The sequence below is a fragment of the Palaemon carinicauda genome, chromosome 41, assembly GCF_036898095.1.
Source record: "Palaemon carinicauda isolate YSFRI2023 chromosome 41, ASM3689809v2, whole genome shotgun sequence".
Taxonomy (NCBI): Eukaryota; Metazoa; Arthropoda; class Malacostraca; order Decapoda; family Palaemonidae; genus Palaemon; species Palaemon carinicauda.
Genome location: NC_090765.1, coordinates 35,416,293 through 35,432,307, shown reverse-complemented (window position 1 = coordinate 35,432,307; position 16,015 = coordinate 35,416,293). Strand labels below are relative to the sequence as shown.

The following is a 16,015-nucleotide window of genomic DNA, read 5'->3' as shown; positions in this document are numbered from 1 at the left end:
TGAAATAGGGAATGTTTTCAGCAAAGCTGGAATGGGCGTTGAATTCGTTAATGAGGTAGTTATCAACAGGGAGCGCATGTGGGTGATCAGCTCCACCCATTCTCCTGTCAGACTTCACTGTTGGTCATGATTGGCTCAGGACAGAGAGAGGTAGTTAAGAAGAAAAGTTTATATTGAAAGGATCCAGGTTTGTAGTCAAGAAAATTCAAATTACAGTACTTTTATAATTAGGTACAGTATCTGTTCCTATCCATATACAGTACATGTACTAATCTTTATTCTTTTACAATTGGGAGACTCATTCGTGGGAAGGAAGTCCTCCTATAACCAAACTGGTTAGTTCTTTTTTCCCCTAGAATATAAGTCTCAATGGTTCCGTGAGGAACCCCATATCTGCCCATATTGTAATGAGTAAGCTGATAGGGCCTGGTCTGTACTTAGTATATACCTGCTATGAAGTTAATGAAGGAATCCCCCCTTAGGGAAAATATGCAGTCTGCATTGAATTAACTGGCTTATGTTGACCATTGGGTTTGGTATTCATTCTAGCAACCTCCTGTTGTTAAGCGAGGATGTGGTACAACTACTGTACTACTAATAGATCTAGTCTAATAAAAAAAGGTGCACAGAAGTGTCGCTTGCTGGCATCAATGTGTGATCCAACATGTAATGGTACAACTGCTTCATCCCTAATTGAAGGGAATAAAAGCATCAGAAGAGCCAGTCATTCTAGCTTTCTAGATTCACTTGTACTGTACAAGTTACCATAGACAAGATGCTTTCACTAGTATGCAATCTGGGTTGGTTGAACAACTACTTGAGTAGCCACCACAGGACCAAGAATAAAATTTTCAACCAAGAATAAAAGAGTCGAGGGACTTGGTGGGCATACAGCATTACTTAAGCATTCCTTAAAGTAAAAGGTTGTTTGGTACTTCCAAACTCATACCTTCATCACCTGGCCGACTGAAAAAAATCTTGAAGGCTACTTTGGGTTCTATAACCCCGACTTAGTGAGCTCTGGTCCAACCTGGTACCTCGACCCTCTCAGCAATTGAGACGAAGGCTTTATGGATCATCCACGTAGCCAGAAAGAGCCCATGTTCTTCAACACCTTTTCTTGGTTCTGCCAATGCTATTGTCTGATATGCAGGCCTAAGATGTTGAATACTCTTCAGATAGTACCACAGAACCCTCATAGGACACAAAAACATCTCCTCTTGATTACTAACCGATGTTTTGTGTAAAGGGGAAGAGAGAAGGTCCCAACAGGTTCTTGATCTTGGACACGAGCTTGGGCTAAAAACTACATGAGAGATGGTGCACCTCACCTATTTTCTTTGCCAAGGCTAAGGATAGCACAAAGACAGTCTTGAGAGTAGATCTCTGTCTGACAGGCAGGCTTATATGGAATATACATAAGAGCTTTGAGAACACAGATCACATCCACTCCGAAGCTAGAGGTTCTGGGGTCGGCAAGACTGCTACAAGCTTCTCACAAGAATACACAACCTTCAAGGCTTTCAGCCTGAAGACTGTACTCAGGGCTGAGCGGTAACCTTTTACAGCCATAACAGAGAGGTGCTTCTGTTAGCGAAGGAAGGCTAGGAAGTCGGCGATCTGCACAAGAGATGCTCTGACCATACAAGTACCCCTTGTACGATACCAGTCATAGAAGAATGCCCACTTTCCTTGGTAGAGTGTCACATGCATTGAGTCATCTATGAAATCCCTCATGAAAACCCTTCAATCACAGGAGAACCATGAAGTGCAAGCAACTTTACGGATTGGTTGTACCTCTGAAGGTATGGCTGACAAAAAAAAGTTTCATAATAGTAGTTCTCTGGAACCTCAACTAAAGTGCTAACAGACTGGAGTATCACTTGGCTTGCGGCCATCTGGGAGCAACCAGGGTCATCCTGAGGCTTGGGGTTATCAACATTTGGTTGATCAACCAGAAAATTAGGCTGAATGGAGGAAATACATAACTGTCTAGGTGCATGGTTGTTGGATGGCATCCTTGAACAATGCCCATAGATCTGGAATGGGGTAACAAAACATTGTGAAGTTTGTTTAGCTATGTTGTGAGTAGGTTGATTCCCATAGGGCAAGAAGCCTCTCCACTATGCAAAGATGTAATGTCCACCCTATCCCCAAAAATTACCTCTGGCAACTTTAGTGTGTCTGTTAGTACATTTCTCTTGCCTGGTATGTATCTAGTTGACAGCTCTACTCTGTGGTATGCCACCCAGATGAGCATCTGCTGACTATGGTAGTGAGGTCACTCATCAACACTAAATAATGTCTCCTAAAACCTTCTTGGAATGCTTGCAGAGGTAGAAATCCTACTTGGATTTCCAAAATGATGTGCAGATGTTCTCAAACTGACCACACCTTAAGTGACCAAGTCGTCACCCATTTTAACCCCACCTCCTCCTTGGATGCATCTGAGAATATTTACATTTCTGGAGATTGTGAGTCAGGTGGGACTCTGTTTGTGAGGTTTTCTTATTCAGCCATCAGGTAAGATGGACCTGCATCTTTTCCCACTGAGACAGGATGGCTCAGGAAATCCCTGCAGCCTGACCAGTGATCCTTCAAACACCAATGAAGGTATCTCTGGTGGAGGAACCCATACAGAGGAATAAGCTCCAGTGAGGAAAGGTTGAGAAAAACTGTTTGCATCAAGCTTGAAGTAGTGTCTTGGACTGAAGTGGTTTCGCTACACAACTAAGCTTGTCTGAAGTGGTTTCGCTACACAACTAAGCTTGTCTGATAAGTGTCTATCAGCATGCTCAGATACGTTAACCTCTGCTAGGGTGTGAGATTCAACTTCTTCAGATTTATCACAAAACCCCAGATCTCGATGAAAGATGAAAAGCTGATCTCTGTCCTATAGCAATTGCCTCTCTGAGGAGGCCAGGATCAACCAATCAAGTTACATCAACAAAAGTATCTCGTACGAGTGGGCCCAAGCTGCCACCGACATGGACATCGGGGGAGCAGTACACAGATCTTAAACTGGTACAGTGTACCATTAAAGAAGTGGAGGTATTCAAGAAATCTGGGAAGTAGTACACTGTACTATTGAAGAAGCAGTGGAGGTATTTCCAAGAGGACTGGTGAAGGGATATTTGAAAGTAATAATTCTTAAGACCCATTGAAAGCATGGTCTCCTCTGATGGATATCAGTACAGATAGTACTGTTCATCCTGAGCTTTGTTGAACAAGCTGGTCCCTCTGGAAAGAGATCTCCAGCTCCCAAATGACTTCTTCGCCAGAAAATGTTTACTTAAGAAGCCTGGAAATTGGTCTGGAACAACTTAAGAGTGCATTCCTCTCCTAACATACCCGTGGCTTTCAGTGATGTTGAACACTACTGGTCTGTGAGCTACAAGTGATCAGCAGTCCAAGAAAGGTAGAAAGTACCAGTCCTCAATGATACCTACTACTCAAGACTCAGCCCCGTGTGTCTGCCAGGCTGCCCAATGGCATGAAAGGCAACCCCCCCTACTTGTAGTAGCAGTAGTGGGAATGCCAATATCAGTCAGCCCCCCCCTCTGTCACCCTTCCTTGACTGGCCAGGTTGGGGGCCTCGAAAGACCTGTGTACGCATAGAATCCCTACTAGTGGAAGAGGTAGCAAGTGGTCCAGATCAGGGTCTAGAGAAGACTGCAGCCTTTTTAACCCCAATCCCATAGGCATGGTCACAGAAACCCTCAAAGAGCCAGAGCCCTTGAGGGAGACTGAATGATGGATCAGGGAGTCATGCTAAATAGTTCTCACTAATTCACACCTACCTGTGGACGACTTCTTGGAAGGAGAGATGTGGCAGCCCGCACCATGTTCCGGTATGTCAAAGCTTCTTCTGGACCAATTTGTTTTGAGATTTAGGACACCAAGCATTCCTCCTCTTGAATACTCAACTGGCCCATTGTTTTGCTGCCTGGTATGCCAAGAAGGTCGCTGCTTTCCCTTCACAAGACTCACTCCTGTACTTCTCCAAAGACTTGGGTTGATAACTCCGTAGTCTCAGCAAAATATGTCACCGCACTTGATCACTCGTAAAGCCATGAGACTGCTTGGAGGAAGGCCACAGAACCAAACTCCATGGCCACTGACTCAAAGGCTGAGAAGGACATACATTCTGACTTGAATGTTTTTAAGATACACTCTCCCCTCCAGCCAGTGCACACACCAATCACCTTGGGGAGGTGATGATGCATCGGACTCGGGCACACAAAACCTTCCCTGCATTGAGAGGGCGGAAAGAATCTTGTTTGTCTGACTGGAAGCAAGCAAGTTCTCAGATCCACAGATCTGATTGTCAACTCAATCCAGAGCCAAATTAGGAAGATCAAACCACTGCAGCTTCAGATAAGGTGTCAACACTTCAAGGATACCAAAATGCCAACCAATGACCTAAGTCCTATGTGAAGGCAGCACCATTGTTGCCTCACCGAGTTCATTGCACTTATGAGTAAGTGCAAGAACATCTACGAACGAAAACTCTGACCCTATGTTTTCTACTTTCATTGGTACCAGGCAAGAGAATCCAGAGTACAGTAACCTTATACTTCACAAGGGTACAGGGTTTGGGAGGCTGCTCTGATCTACTTTCCTCCCATGAAAATTAGTGTTCTGACCCAAGGACAGAAACTGCAGCATAATTGGGGGCTGATAGGAGCAGATAAGCAATAATCAAGAGTGAGGAAGAGCTCTGGCATCACCTTGTACTCCCCTCAGATTATTTGGGTGGCAAGTGGGCCTTAGTACATGGGTGTGGCCCTTCAACACACAGCTGATGGTCATCAAATATGCACATTAACAGCCTCAAGAGGTGCCATCTTTTCAATCTTGGATGCTGTAGTATTCCAGTCAGAGAAAGGAACAGCCATCCCCATCCAGGCAGGAAAGATGAAGGGGGTCATAGAAGCTCGTCCAACGCATGGACAATACGAGTGCACAGGGCATGCACCTCAGTCCTGCCTAAAGTCAGCATACCAGAACATAGCTCTTGGAGTTTTACCCCACCTCAGAAGGTGAGGTGTTGTCAAGAACTTTTCTTGCATGTATGAATCACCTCCTAGACTTCTTAATAGAAACATAAGAATCAGAAGAGGAGGAGAAGCAAACTTCCTGCTCTTACCAACTTTACCCTAAAACTGCCTGCAAAGTCGAGGACTGAGTGACCATCGACGATGAAGTTCTTCTAAAAGGGAGAAATCACATGGGCTGCTCCAACAGAAACCTCAAACTAGGGAACACTGTCACAAGGAAAGCAGCAGGCACACTCACAGGCACTTATAACCTGAACACAGGCTAGGGTCATTGTGACAGAGAAGAGCCACAGGACCAGGGGTCACGGGTGAACGGCATGGAAGCTACCTTACACTCAAATATTTTCTCTTCAACACTTCTACTACCACAAGTGCAAATGAGTTTTTAAGCACCACAGCTGCAAAAACTTTAAGCACCACAGCTGCAAAAACTTTCTATACAGCCCTCAGAGGCCTAAGGCACACTACAAGAATTTACTATGACACCAGGTGAAAAGTAGCCTTTGGTACCAGCTCCCTAAAAAAGAACTGGAGGGCCTACCTGCAAGACCTAAGAAAACTAAGGAAGGCCAAGCCTCCCTTAGGTGAAACTTGTCTGTAGTGGTCTCCACGGCAACGCAAAAACTTTGAGCGCCTGCTAGTGTGGCAATCACTGGGGGAGCTCCACTCCCCCAAAACCGGGAAAACTCATCACTGCAGATAAGAGTTCCTCCCACTTCTGACACTCCCCAGGGCCCAAGTTGGGGGTGTTATGAGTATGTACAGAAGCCTCTGCAATGGGTGAACTTGATAAGGAGAGAAAGGAGCTATAAAGCTTCTAATGCACCATCTTGGGTGTTGCCAAGGATAACACCTGAGAAAACTTTGCCTTATTCTTCCTCCTCAAGGCATAAGCCTGCCACTGAACCGCAGGCAATGATTTACGCTCAGCACATGGGGATGACTGTGAACATTCATTCCTCCCTCCCAGGAAAGAAAATCTGTGGGCCCCACTGCCAGTTTTTCCGTAAACTATTTTCATCGGCCACCCCCCCCCCCACTTTTACTTTCGAGTAACATCCATATTGAAACCAATCCTCATTATCCACTCTCAGAAAGAATACAGGAATAGGTAGAAATACAGTAATACATTGGTCCTTGTTGCAACCAAAGACAAGTGAAGAGTCTTTAACAGCGAGGGTGTACACACTATCTGTTGTTAACTACCTTTTTAACGAATTAAACGGCTGTTTCAGCTTTGCCGAAGGCATTCCCTATTTCAAAGGTTGAAACGTTTGTAAATGCATAAGAGCAAATCTTTGACTAGCTTCAAACACACAATGAAAAAGTACAGTTGTATTTTTAAACAGCATATGGAATTTGATAAATTTTAAGTAAATAAGATCTATGTGAAGTTCATGTACACAAGTAAATGTTACCTTTAGGAAAATATAGCAGTTTTTTAATTTAAATAGTCTTGAAATCTATATATGCTAAATAAGTTTGTAAAAGGTGTATCATAGGGTTTCATAATCATGAAATTACTATCGTACAGTATGGCTGTTTCCTTTCGTGTTGCATGAGTGGAATAAGGCATGGAATATTACTAACATTAAAAAGCTGTCATAAATGATCACAGTTAACTAACAAATTTGTTTCATATATATTAAAAGTAATTATTTTATTAAAAATACTTGAAAATGTCAGTATCTTCATTCTAACCTTGAGAACTATGTTCATTACCAAAACCCTTATACAATTTCTACTCTCAACATTTATTTAACGTAACCTGTACAAAAATCTTCTTGTCCACGTCAATTGCAGTAATAAAAATATTCATGATTCTGCCATCATTAGCAATGCCTATTAAATTAAATACAAGAGATAAAATTCTCTGAATATCAGAAATGTCTCTTGAGAAGGTACTGTACATTATACAATAAGTACTTGAAGAATTAAAGTACTTAAACCTTAGCAAAATCTGTCCTTAGTGGAAAAAATGCTAAATAAACCCTGTACAGAGATTTAAAAATGTACACTTTAAAACCACCAGTCATACTGTACATCAATCCAGCAAAAGATAATTAACATATTCACAATGAGGAAACCAGAATCAAAAGGGATATGATCTATATACATATGTAGATGGATTTCATGATGTGACCCCAGGTCACTATAATCACTTCATTTCACAAGACCTGGAACAGTAGTGTCATATGGAAGTCAATATTTCCATTTTTTCATGAACTTTGCACATCTAAATATTTTGCCATCACTAAACAAAACTGTAAAAAAATTTACATGTTGAAAATCCATCCCATCATCTTACATGGAAGTATTTCTGTAAAGGAAAAATACCTGGTGCAAAACACACAAATTTGAGTATGTCCCTCTTTTAACACAACCTAAGTTAATGAACTTTGTGACAATAGTATTTTGAGTTGGCAATTGCACAGCAACTGTATCATAATAATACATCTAAACCGTGCAAAAAGTTTGGTAAGAAAACTGTTATTATAAAATTGTTTGCTAATGCACTTGGTACTTATAATTCAGGTATTTAACCAATGATGTGCTCTCCATAATAAACAATACATTGCTCTCTGTACGGCTGGCTCGGGTTGTGCCGATCTTGGCATAGGTGAATAGCGTCCCAACAAGTTTCTGTATCCTTTACCAATTGTAGCTAATAGAGGTGTTGAGGTATTGGTAAAGCATTCACTATCTCGATCACTATCTGAAGGATCTCCTGCAGTTTCATCTTTATCAGTAATTACAGATGGGGAAGGCAGAGGGACAATAGCCCTTACTTCATCTTCATATGGCCGAAAAACTGTAATAGGACGCATTGACTCTGCTTCAGCAACAACAACACATCCCCATGTTGTTCCAACATAAACTTCTCCTCCACATACTGCTACTGCAGATACCTTTAAAAAGAGAAAACCATTAAGAAGCCATTATATAGTGATTAATTAAGTGCAAGATTTCAACTCTAAAAATACAGAACAAGCAGCAAGTGTAAGTATGCAAATTTCTTCCTACACGAGTACAAGAGTACAAACCATTGTCCTTTTATGAGTATGATTTTGGCTAGGCTGGTAACAGTAGCTTGAATTTTAACAAAGTAGTAGTAGTTGATGGTTGGTCAAGGGTAAGCCCCGCCCACCCGACAGTCAGGTTTGCACTTGGTTTTCAATTCGGCTGCAAGCAGTACAAACATACTCTTGCTAACCCCCCTAATTTTGGTTGTTTTAATTTTTTGCCTCCTCTTTCAGAAATGGATTAATGCGCAGATCATCATACTTAAAGGATACATTAAAGGAAAAAAAGGATATGCAGTTTTCCGGATAAATTTTAAATTGTGACACTGACGGGCTGCCAACGCTACAGCCTGTGTCCCACATAAGGTGGGGCATTTGTAAATGAATGAACATGTGACAGTTTTCTGTGCAAAGCTGCCATTATCCAAATCATCCTTGTTTTTGTTGAGGATATGAATGTTGCTGGCATTTCCTCACTAGTGTGGCCTTACGATGACGATGACGTCAACCTAAAGAATATGGCATTCCTTAGACACTGCTAGTGCCTAGTTAGAGGAAGGAAATTTTTCTGCTGCCGAGTGTTAGGGGAAGGGGTGCTGCCCAACTTCCCCTGCAGTGTCTTCCTGGCCCCATGGAGGTGCTAAAAGGTATATCACCAGGTAGTATTGTCTCTGCTGCTTCTGTGGACTCTGTCCATGGAAGCATAGTGTTTGGCTTGTACAACCCTGTAGAAGACAAACTTCAAGTTTCTCCTCATCTGCCTTATTTTTGTTAAATTCTTCAAAAGTTGCTACTTCTAGAAGAAGAAAAATTCTTCAGATGCTGCTACTTCTAAAACAAAAAAAAAAAAAAAAAAAAAAAAATACCAAAGAAGTCCAGGAAGACTGCTCAATAGGAGTCACGTAAGTGTAGTCTTGGACAGATCTCTCCCTATGTGCTCGGGGGAAGGATGGTGTAGTACCAAGAACAAATCCATCCTAGAGAAGTCTCTTGATAAATGGTACAGGTGCTCACACCTATTACCTGCGCTCGGTCTCATACCAAACCAAGCACTTGCACTGCTGGTTGGAAAGAAGGGCGCCGCCCTACTTCCCCCTTACCTGAATGATAGACTGAGGTGGTATTGTACCTGACGAACATACCATTGCTGAAGAATGGGGCCCTTTTCCTGCAGTAGGATGAAGATGAGGAAGGGAAGCCACAACTCTCTTATCCATTTTGCAGTTACCTTTTCCATTTTGCAGTTACCTTTAAGGGCTGATAATTTTGAACTCCACCATTTCTTTGAGATCATTACTGAAGAAAACTCCAGCTTCTTATTCCTTGAAGAAAGGCATGAACAATGCTCCACCCTTTCACCCCCATTCTGACCAATCCAGGAGAGGTAGTAGAGATAAGATCGGGACGCTGAAATTGACAGTCCTTTAATCTAGCATCTGCAAGAGGAGGGATGAAAGTTCAGCTACTGGGCAATGTGGCAGTGACACAGAGCAGAGCAAGAGATGGGCAAGGAAGTCCTTTGGGACAGATATTGCCTGTTGCTCTTCCCTCACTTTTACACAGGTGTCTTTCCAGATTTTTCCTCTGGAATTGTAGAAATCTCTGGCCCATGATCAGAGGTAAAAGTGATAGAGAAGAATGCTCTCATAATCATCTGAGACCATTCTCCGGTATCCTACAGTCTATTCTTCCTGGAGGAGAAGTCAATTGGGGGCTAGAGACAATCATTGACCTCTATCCTTAAATGAGCTTGTTCCCCAGACATCATTTAAGATAGGGACTGCATGCACCATATGGTCTCCCAACAGGAAAGAAACCTTTATGCTTTTCGTGGACCTGAAGGAAGTATCTCTTTCGTCCTAGAGTTGTTAAGGTATTGGTAAAGCATTCACTATCTCGATCACTGTCTGAAGGATCTCCTGCAGTTTCATATTTATCAATAATTACAGATGGGGAAGGCAGAGGGACAATAGCCCTTACTTCATCTTCATATGGCCGAAGAACTGCAATAGGATGCATTGACTCTGCTTCAGCAACAACACATCCCCATGTTGTTCCAACATAAACTTCACCTCCACATAATGCTACTACAGATACCTTTTCAAAGCCATACAATTCAAACTGTATACCACTCCCCAAGTGTTCATACTCATCTATACTTGAGCTCACTCAAATGGAATTTGCCTCTTGAGGTATCTTGACGATTGTCTGATCCTGTCCTTCTCAAGGAGGCAGATTCTCCAGGATAGAAACAGACTTCTTTCTTTTTGCCATGATCTGGGGATATTGATCAATCTGGAGGAGTATAGTCTCGTGCCCAAGCAGAGGATGGATACCCGAATATGCTGAGAAACAGCAGCAACGAGAGTGTTCCTATCAGACGACCATATTAGGGGGCTCAGGTAGGTGTCGACCCATTTCTGCAATGTTCTCGGGCCATTCTTCCTCATGGACGTCTTCAACAGAAACCATTCCCAAAAAGCATCACTGATCAACAACCAGGGTTCAGAAATCTCATGCCCCTTGCTCTTCAAGGTTGGTAACTATCCAACTTCTCCGAACGAAAGGCTTTTCACGAGGCACTGTTAATATGTCTGGGGGTATGGTAGCCTATAGCAAATGTAGAAATATCCCTGCCTAGTGATCTACTGGATTGGGGTTCAAGACCCACTCAAGGTCAATAGTCTATTGTAGTGTCTGCAACCTCGCCTCCCCTGTAAGCTAAGGATGGGATGTCTGGGAGAGCCTTTAGGTCTACGTGTCGAGTCATCAGCAGCCATTGCCTGGACCTCCCTTGTCCTAGATTGGGTGGAGAGACCTGCTCGGAAATTGTCACTGCCCTTTGTCCCTGCAATTCACGAGTAACCTTTAAACCTGCGAAGAACCTATTCAGTTGTCTGCCAGAGTAAGTGGACCTCCTTCAGCAATTTTTATCGTAGAAGCGATACTTCCCAGATGGAGCCTCCTCTGCAATTAATTGCTTCAAGCAGTCTTACCCTCTCTAGGAACCTCTCTACAATTAATTGCTTCAAGCAGTCTTACCCTCTCTAGGAATCTCTACAATTAATTGCTTAAAGTAGTCTTACTTTCTCTAAGAACTCAGGCCCTGGAGTGAGATATCCCCAGAGTCCTCTGGCCTCTTATTCCAGGAAGATGAAAAAAGAAGAGAACACAAGGAATTACACAGACAGGATGAGAGATTTTGTAGGGAGAAGTAAGCTGCCAAATTTACATACCTCATCCAGGTACACCTGCCCATCAATAGCCCCTTCAATCTAATAACTGCATACGTAACTCCATACGTAATACAGACCTAGGAGTTTCCAATCAACAATCTCTTCCCCCACCTACAAAAGCAACTGCACAATCACCACCACTGAGGGGGCCTCTCTCCCTATCTCCTTCGAGAGGCGCGGCCCGAACGACCTCTTCTGGTGGCTGAATAGGAGGGCCTGAATGCTGACTGCGCAGCCGACGTTCCCCTACGGGAGGGCTGCGAAGGTTGCTGCCAGGATGTAGTAGGGGCGTCTCTCCTGGGCTGGTTAGGTGAGGCGCGAGGAGGGAGAGGGACGTCAGAAGGTGCTCTTCTATGGGTGGGTCTTCTTGCTGGAGGGGGCCTGGGTTTCCCCACATCCTTTAGTTTCCTCACCCTCTCAACTGTCTCTTCCACTTCCTTGAGGGGGAAAACTGACTCGTCCCACTGTGGAAGGCTCCTCAGGGACCTCGCTTTCCTGTCAGGGAGCCTCCTTACAAGCCTGCTGAACACTGTGTCCCTTTTCCTCAGTATCCAGTTGGCGGTTTGTGTTATAAGACTGATAGGAAAGGAACTTCAGGGTCTTACCTCCCAAACTAATCAGCTCCTTCAGTAAGGCCTGATTTTCCGGGATTGTGAGGTCGTGCAAGGACTGGAACCCTACCAGCGTGGAGGCCCACCAATCCAGCCACGATGACACGTGAATCAAGTCCCTGGACAGCTCCTCCATCATGGCAGTCTCCGTGGGGGAGAAACAAACCGGGGCCGTGGTAGCCCTCTCCTCTGCTGCGCCCTGTCCCAAGATGGCGACAGCTGGTTCCACTGCGCAGGCCCCCGCGCGGTGTCCTTCCGGGAGGTAGAACCGGGACTGTGTCTTCAGGCCCTGGATAAGTCTAGATGCGCTCTGGTTCTTGGGGGGCTTCCGCATGGTTGGCCACGACCTTGCTAATGTGTGCCAATCCCAGCTTCACATCCCTAGCTAAAGGGAGGGCTAGTGAGGGCCTCTGTTGTACAGGCGCATCCATCAGCCTGTTGAGGCTCGAGAGCCAGACCTCGTCAGTAGAGGGCTCCGGTTCGTCCAGCCTATGGTGCCGTCGGATGAGGCCTATCACCCTCCTGTATGCAGAAACCTCCCCTGGCGAACCTTCATCTCCGTCCTCTACTTTCTCTGTTGGGCATCCCAGTTCTCGTGACGAAGGACCTCCGACGGGGGGAGCCGCACGAGGAGGAGGCATCCTCCTGGAGTGGTCCAGTCCCCTCGCTTCAGGCAGTAGGACGGGTATCGCCGCTGGAATGGAGGCCTCCGTCCTGGATCTATCTCTTTTGGCGGACGAGGGATCTGTGGGCTTGCCCGTCGAGGAAAGGTGTTTCTCCCGTTCTGGACGACTCATCAAAGATCTTGAGGCTGGGACGCGGCTGCCAGACCGAAGGGGCGACTCTCCCCGCTGGGTGGGTGGAGTGTGAACCTTCGCGGACTTATGCCTGACCCTTGGTACCTGATGAGAAGAGTCCCTCCGTCGGTCATACTTCCTTTCGTCGACAAAACCTACCGGTGAGCGGGGCCTGGGGCGCCATCCCGAGGTGCCCGCAACTGCTGCAGCCCCCAGGAGTTGGCTACGGGGGATGGAGACTCGCACCCATTCTTCCTCTGGCGAAAGGCTTCTCCTGAACTTCCTCCTGGGGGATCTGGAACGTCTACCCACGTGGCGGGATCTTGAATGGGAGCGCGAGCAAGATCGCCTCCTGCAGGACCTATCTCGCCGCCTCCTATGGTTTCTCGGGGCTCCGTCTTCTGACGAGTAGGAGTAGGCCTCGACCGAGGAGCCCGAAGACCTGTAGGACCTCGTTGGAGGGCCTGAATCTTGCCGCATTGCTGGTGGTTCTGCATGGGGTTCGGCCGGCGACGAAGGCTCCATGAAGTCTGCCGGGAACGTAGCTGAAGGCGTTGGAGGGAAGCGGGGGGGCTCCTCGTTGGGGAACCAGGTCTCAAACTCCTCTTACATCCTCAGGGGCGATCTGAAGGGCGTCTTCGGAGGCGCCCCACGAGGGTGTCTGATGGCGGCGAGTCGTCCTTCTCGGCGGCACCATCGGCTGCTGATGTACCTGAAAAACCTGCCCAAGAGGCGGGAGAAGAGACTGCTGCCGTTTTACCCAACAGCGGATCGTCCGACGAGACGGGACCTGCTTTCACCAGGGCTCCGTCCCCCGGATACACCCCCCCCCCTCACCCTCAGGCCCCCCACTTGCCTAGACCGAAGACACAATCCCACTGTCAGGTAAATCAGACTCCTGGGGAAGGGCCACAGGCCGCTTCCCCGCAACAGACTTGCCTCGGCCCCTACACTGGGTAGGGGAAGACGGCAGAGACTGTCCGACGGGACGCCGGGCGAAGCGAGGGGCGAAGAGACGCTGGACTTCCTAGGGGACCGTCGAGAAGCCTTCTGTTTCTTAGTGCAGTATCGCACCCACTGCACTTCATTCCAGGACTCGCACTCCGAACACGTGGCTGTAGGGGAACACACACTGCCCCTACACGACGAACACAAGGAGTGCGAGTCAACTTCGGGTTTTGAGAGAAAAGTGCCACACGATTTGCCGGCCACAGGCCTAGGGCAACGACGGGGATGCTCCATAACGCACTAGTAATACACCACGAGACACAGGAACACAGAGGGAAAGGATTGGGAAGCACACAAAGGGGTCGGGGACACAAAGGGTCGCACTGGGTTAAGAAAGAGCGTCGGGGTGTTAACGCCGACGCGACCAAAAACTTACTGGAGATCGAGACCTGAGCAAGCATGCTCTCTGACCCCGGGTTGTCTCTGGGCGAGTATCAATCCACCAGAGAATGCCCCGCATAGAAAACGGGAGTAGGGTAAACTACACAAAATTCTGGTCAGATGGGAAGAGATCCCAGATACTCCTAAGAAAGTAGTTCGAGGTAAGTACTCCGTGTTGGAACAACTTGTCTTTCAAAGCTATGGAGAGAGAGTCTAAAATTTCATTGAATGAGATTTTAATAGAGTAGAAAAGCCCATTTTCTCATCCTTGCCTGTCACAAAAGTGAATATTCTCCAGGTTATAGACAGTGTAGCACCTTGTGAACAAGGTGCCATATGGAATGTATGAATAGGGTGATCTGTAGATACAAACTTAATAAAAGAGGATAGTGGTTCATGTGGCATCTCTTACAAGAGGATAAAGCCTGATCATAGTGTTTTTAAACGAGGAAAGTTTAATTAAACACACACTCACTCACTCACTCTCTATATATATATATATAATGAAATCTTTGTTTCTTTACAAAGTCTCAATTAAATACTGTATAACAAATAAATGTAAACTTTATTTAAATATATGTTCGATAGTAAGCTGAGCTTAAAATACTGAACGACATTCGATTTCGTCAATTGATCTCTAGTTTTAGCCGGTATCATAATGTTTATCTGCTGAAAGAAGTATAAAATAATTCTGGTTTCACGATGTTAACAGAGCTTCATTTAATCATAATTTTCTTTTCTATTATCAATTTAAGGTTTATTTTAACAGCAGCAATTTCCAATTGTTTTTATTTTGGTTTCGTCGTCAGCTGATTTCAAGGTTACAATGATATTGACAATACTGTATGGTCATATAATTTCCCAAACCATGCAGTTATTATTTTTTTGATTTTTAATTTAAGTTTCACGTTATGGCTTGTGTTCTTTGGCGATTTTTAATATGGTATGTACAGTATTATTTGTTGATTTTTAAGCTAGTTTCCAAATTTTGACTAACGCATTTTAACGGTACGCTGTACTTAGCAATTTATAATCTAAATTTCACGTTTTGATTCATGTTCTTTGTCAACTATTATTACTGTACTCTTAGTGGCCAATTTCTAATTCAAAACTTCATGTTTTGTCTTCAGCTTTTTAACATTAAGCAGTAATTGACAATTTCTAACAATTGAATTTCTTGTTTTGATGGCATTCTGTCCATCATAACTTCTCGTAATTGTCATTAAACAAATAATACATTTATCTTAAAACCGTTGTAATTTTGAATGGTTGCTAAATGAGGAGTACCTGTAATAGGCCCTGATACACACTTGGTAACCCAAGGAGATAAAGGAATGGGAGTTTTTCCTTCCCATTTCACTGGAGTTGCAATCTCTAGATATTCATGTAAATGCAGGAATATAGTAGTGAAGTAAAAGCTAAACCAAATAAAAATTATCGGTAAAACATGAACTTGCTGTATAATCCTACTAAAAGCAAATTCTAAGTATTAGAATATGAAAAATCAAGCCATGGGAAAAAAATCTACATCTCAATATCATTATAAGATATAGTACATGCAGGGTAATTTACATTATACACAGTGAGTGGGGTTTTTGAAAATAGAATGTGGGGAAAATGGTTGTTTTTTTTTTTGTTTTTTTTTGTAGGGCAATTCAAAGAAAGATTTTATTATCAGGAGGGTAAGAAAAATAGTTCAAAGTAAAAAGGGCCTGATTCATAATTACCTGGCAGTGTGATGGTGATAAATGTTCTTCAATACTTATGGATTGAAGGCTTTCAGAGCAAGGTACCAACTTTGAGCAGTCTAGCCGATTAACCAACTTCTGGTCTTTTACATCCCAATGGTATACAACACAGCCTGAAAAGAATAACAACTGCTATAAAATTTTGCTTTTT

General features: G+C 44.4%; 1 protein-coding gene across 12 annotated transcripts in view; it reads right to left on the bottom strand.

Moving 5' to 3' along the window:
* Positions 1 to 2,741: 2,741 nt before the first annotated feature.
* Positions 2,742 to 16,015, bottom strand: part of Lrrk (Leucine-rich repeat kinase) — a 638,733-nt gene continuing 625,459 nt past the window's right edge. For all 12 annotated transcript variants that reach the window (XM_068364492.1, XM_068364493.1, XM_068364495.1 and 9 more), the window contains 2 exons: positions 15,844 to 15,977; positions 2,742 to 7,969 (listed from right to left, as the gene is read on the bottom strand). In XM_068364492.1, coding sequence (XP_068220593.1) covers positions 7,592 to 7,969; positions 15,844 to 15,977 — 512 coding nt within the window. In that variant the 3' untranslated portion in view covers positions 2,742 to 7,591. The remainder of the gene's footprint in view (positions 7,970 to 15,843; positions 15,978 to 16,015) is intronic.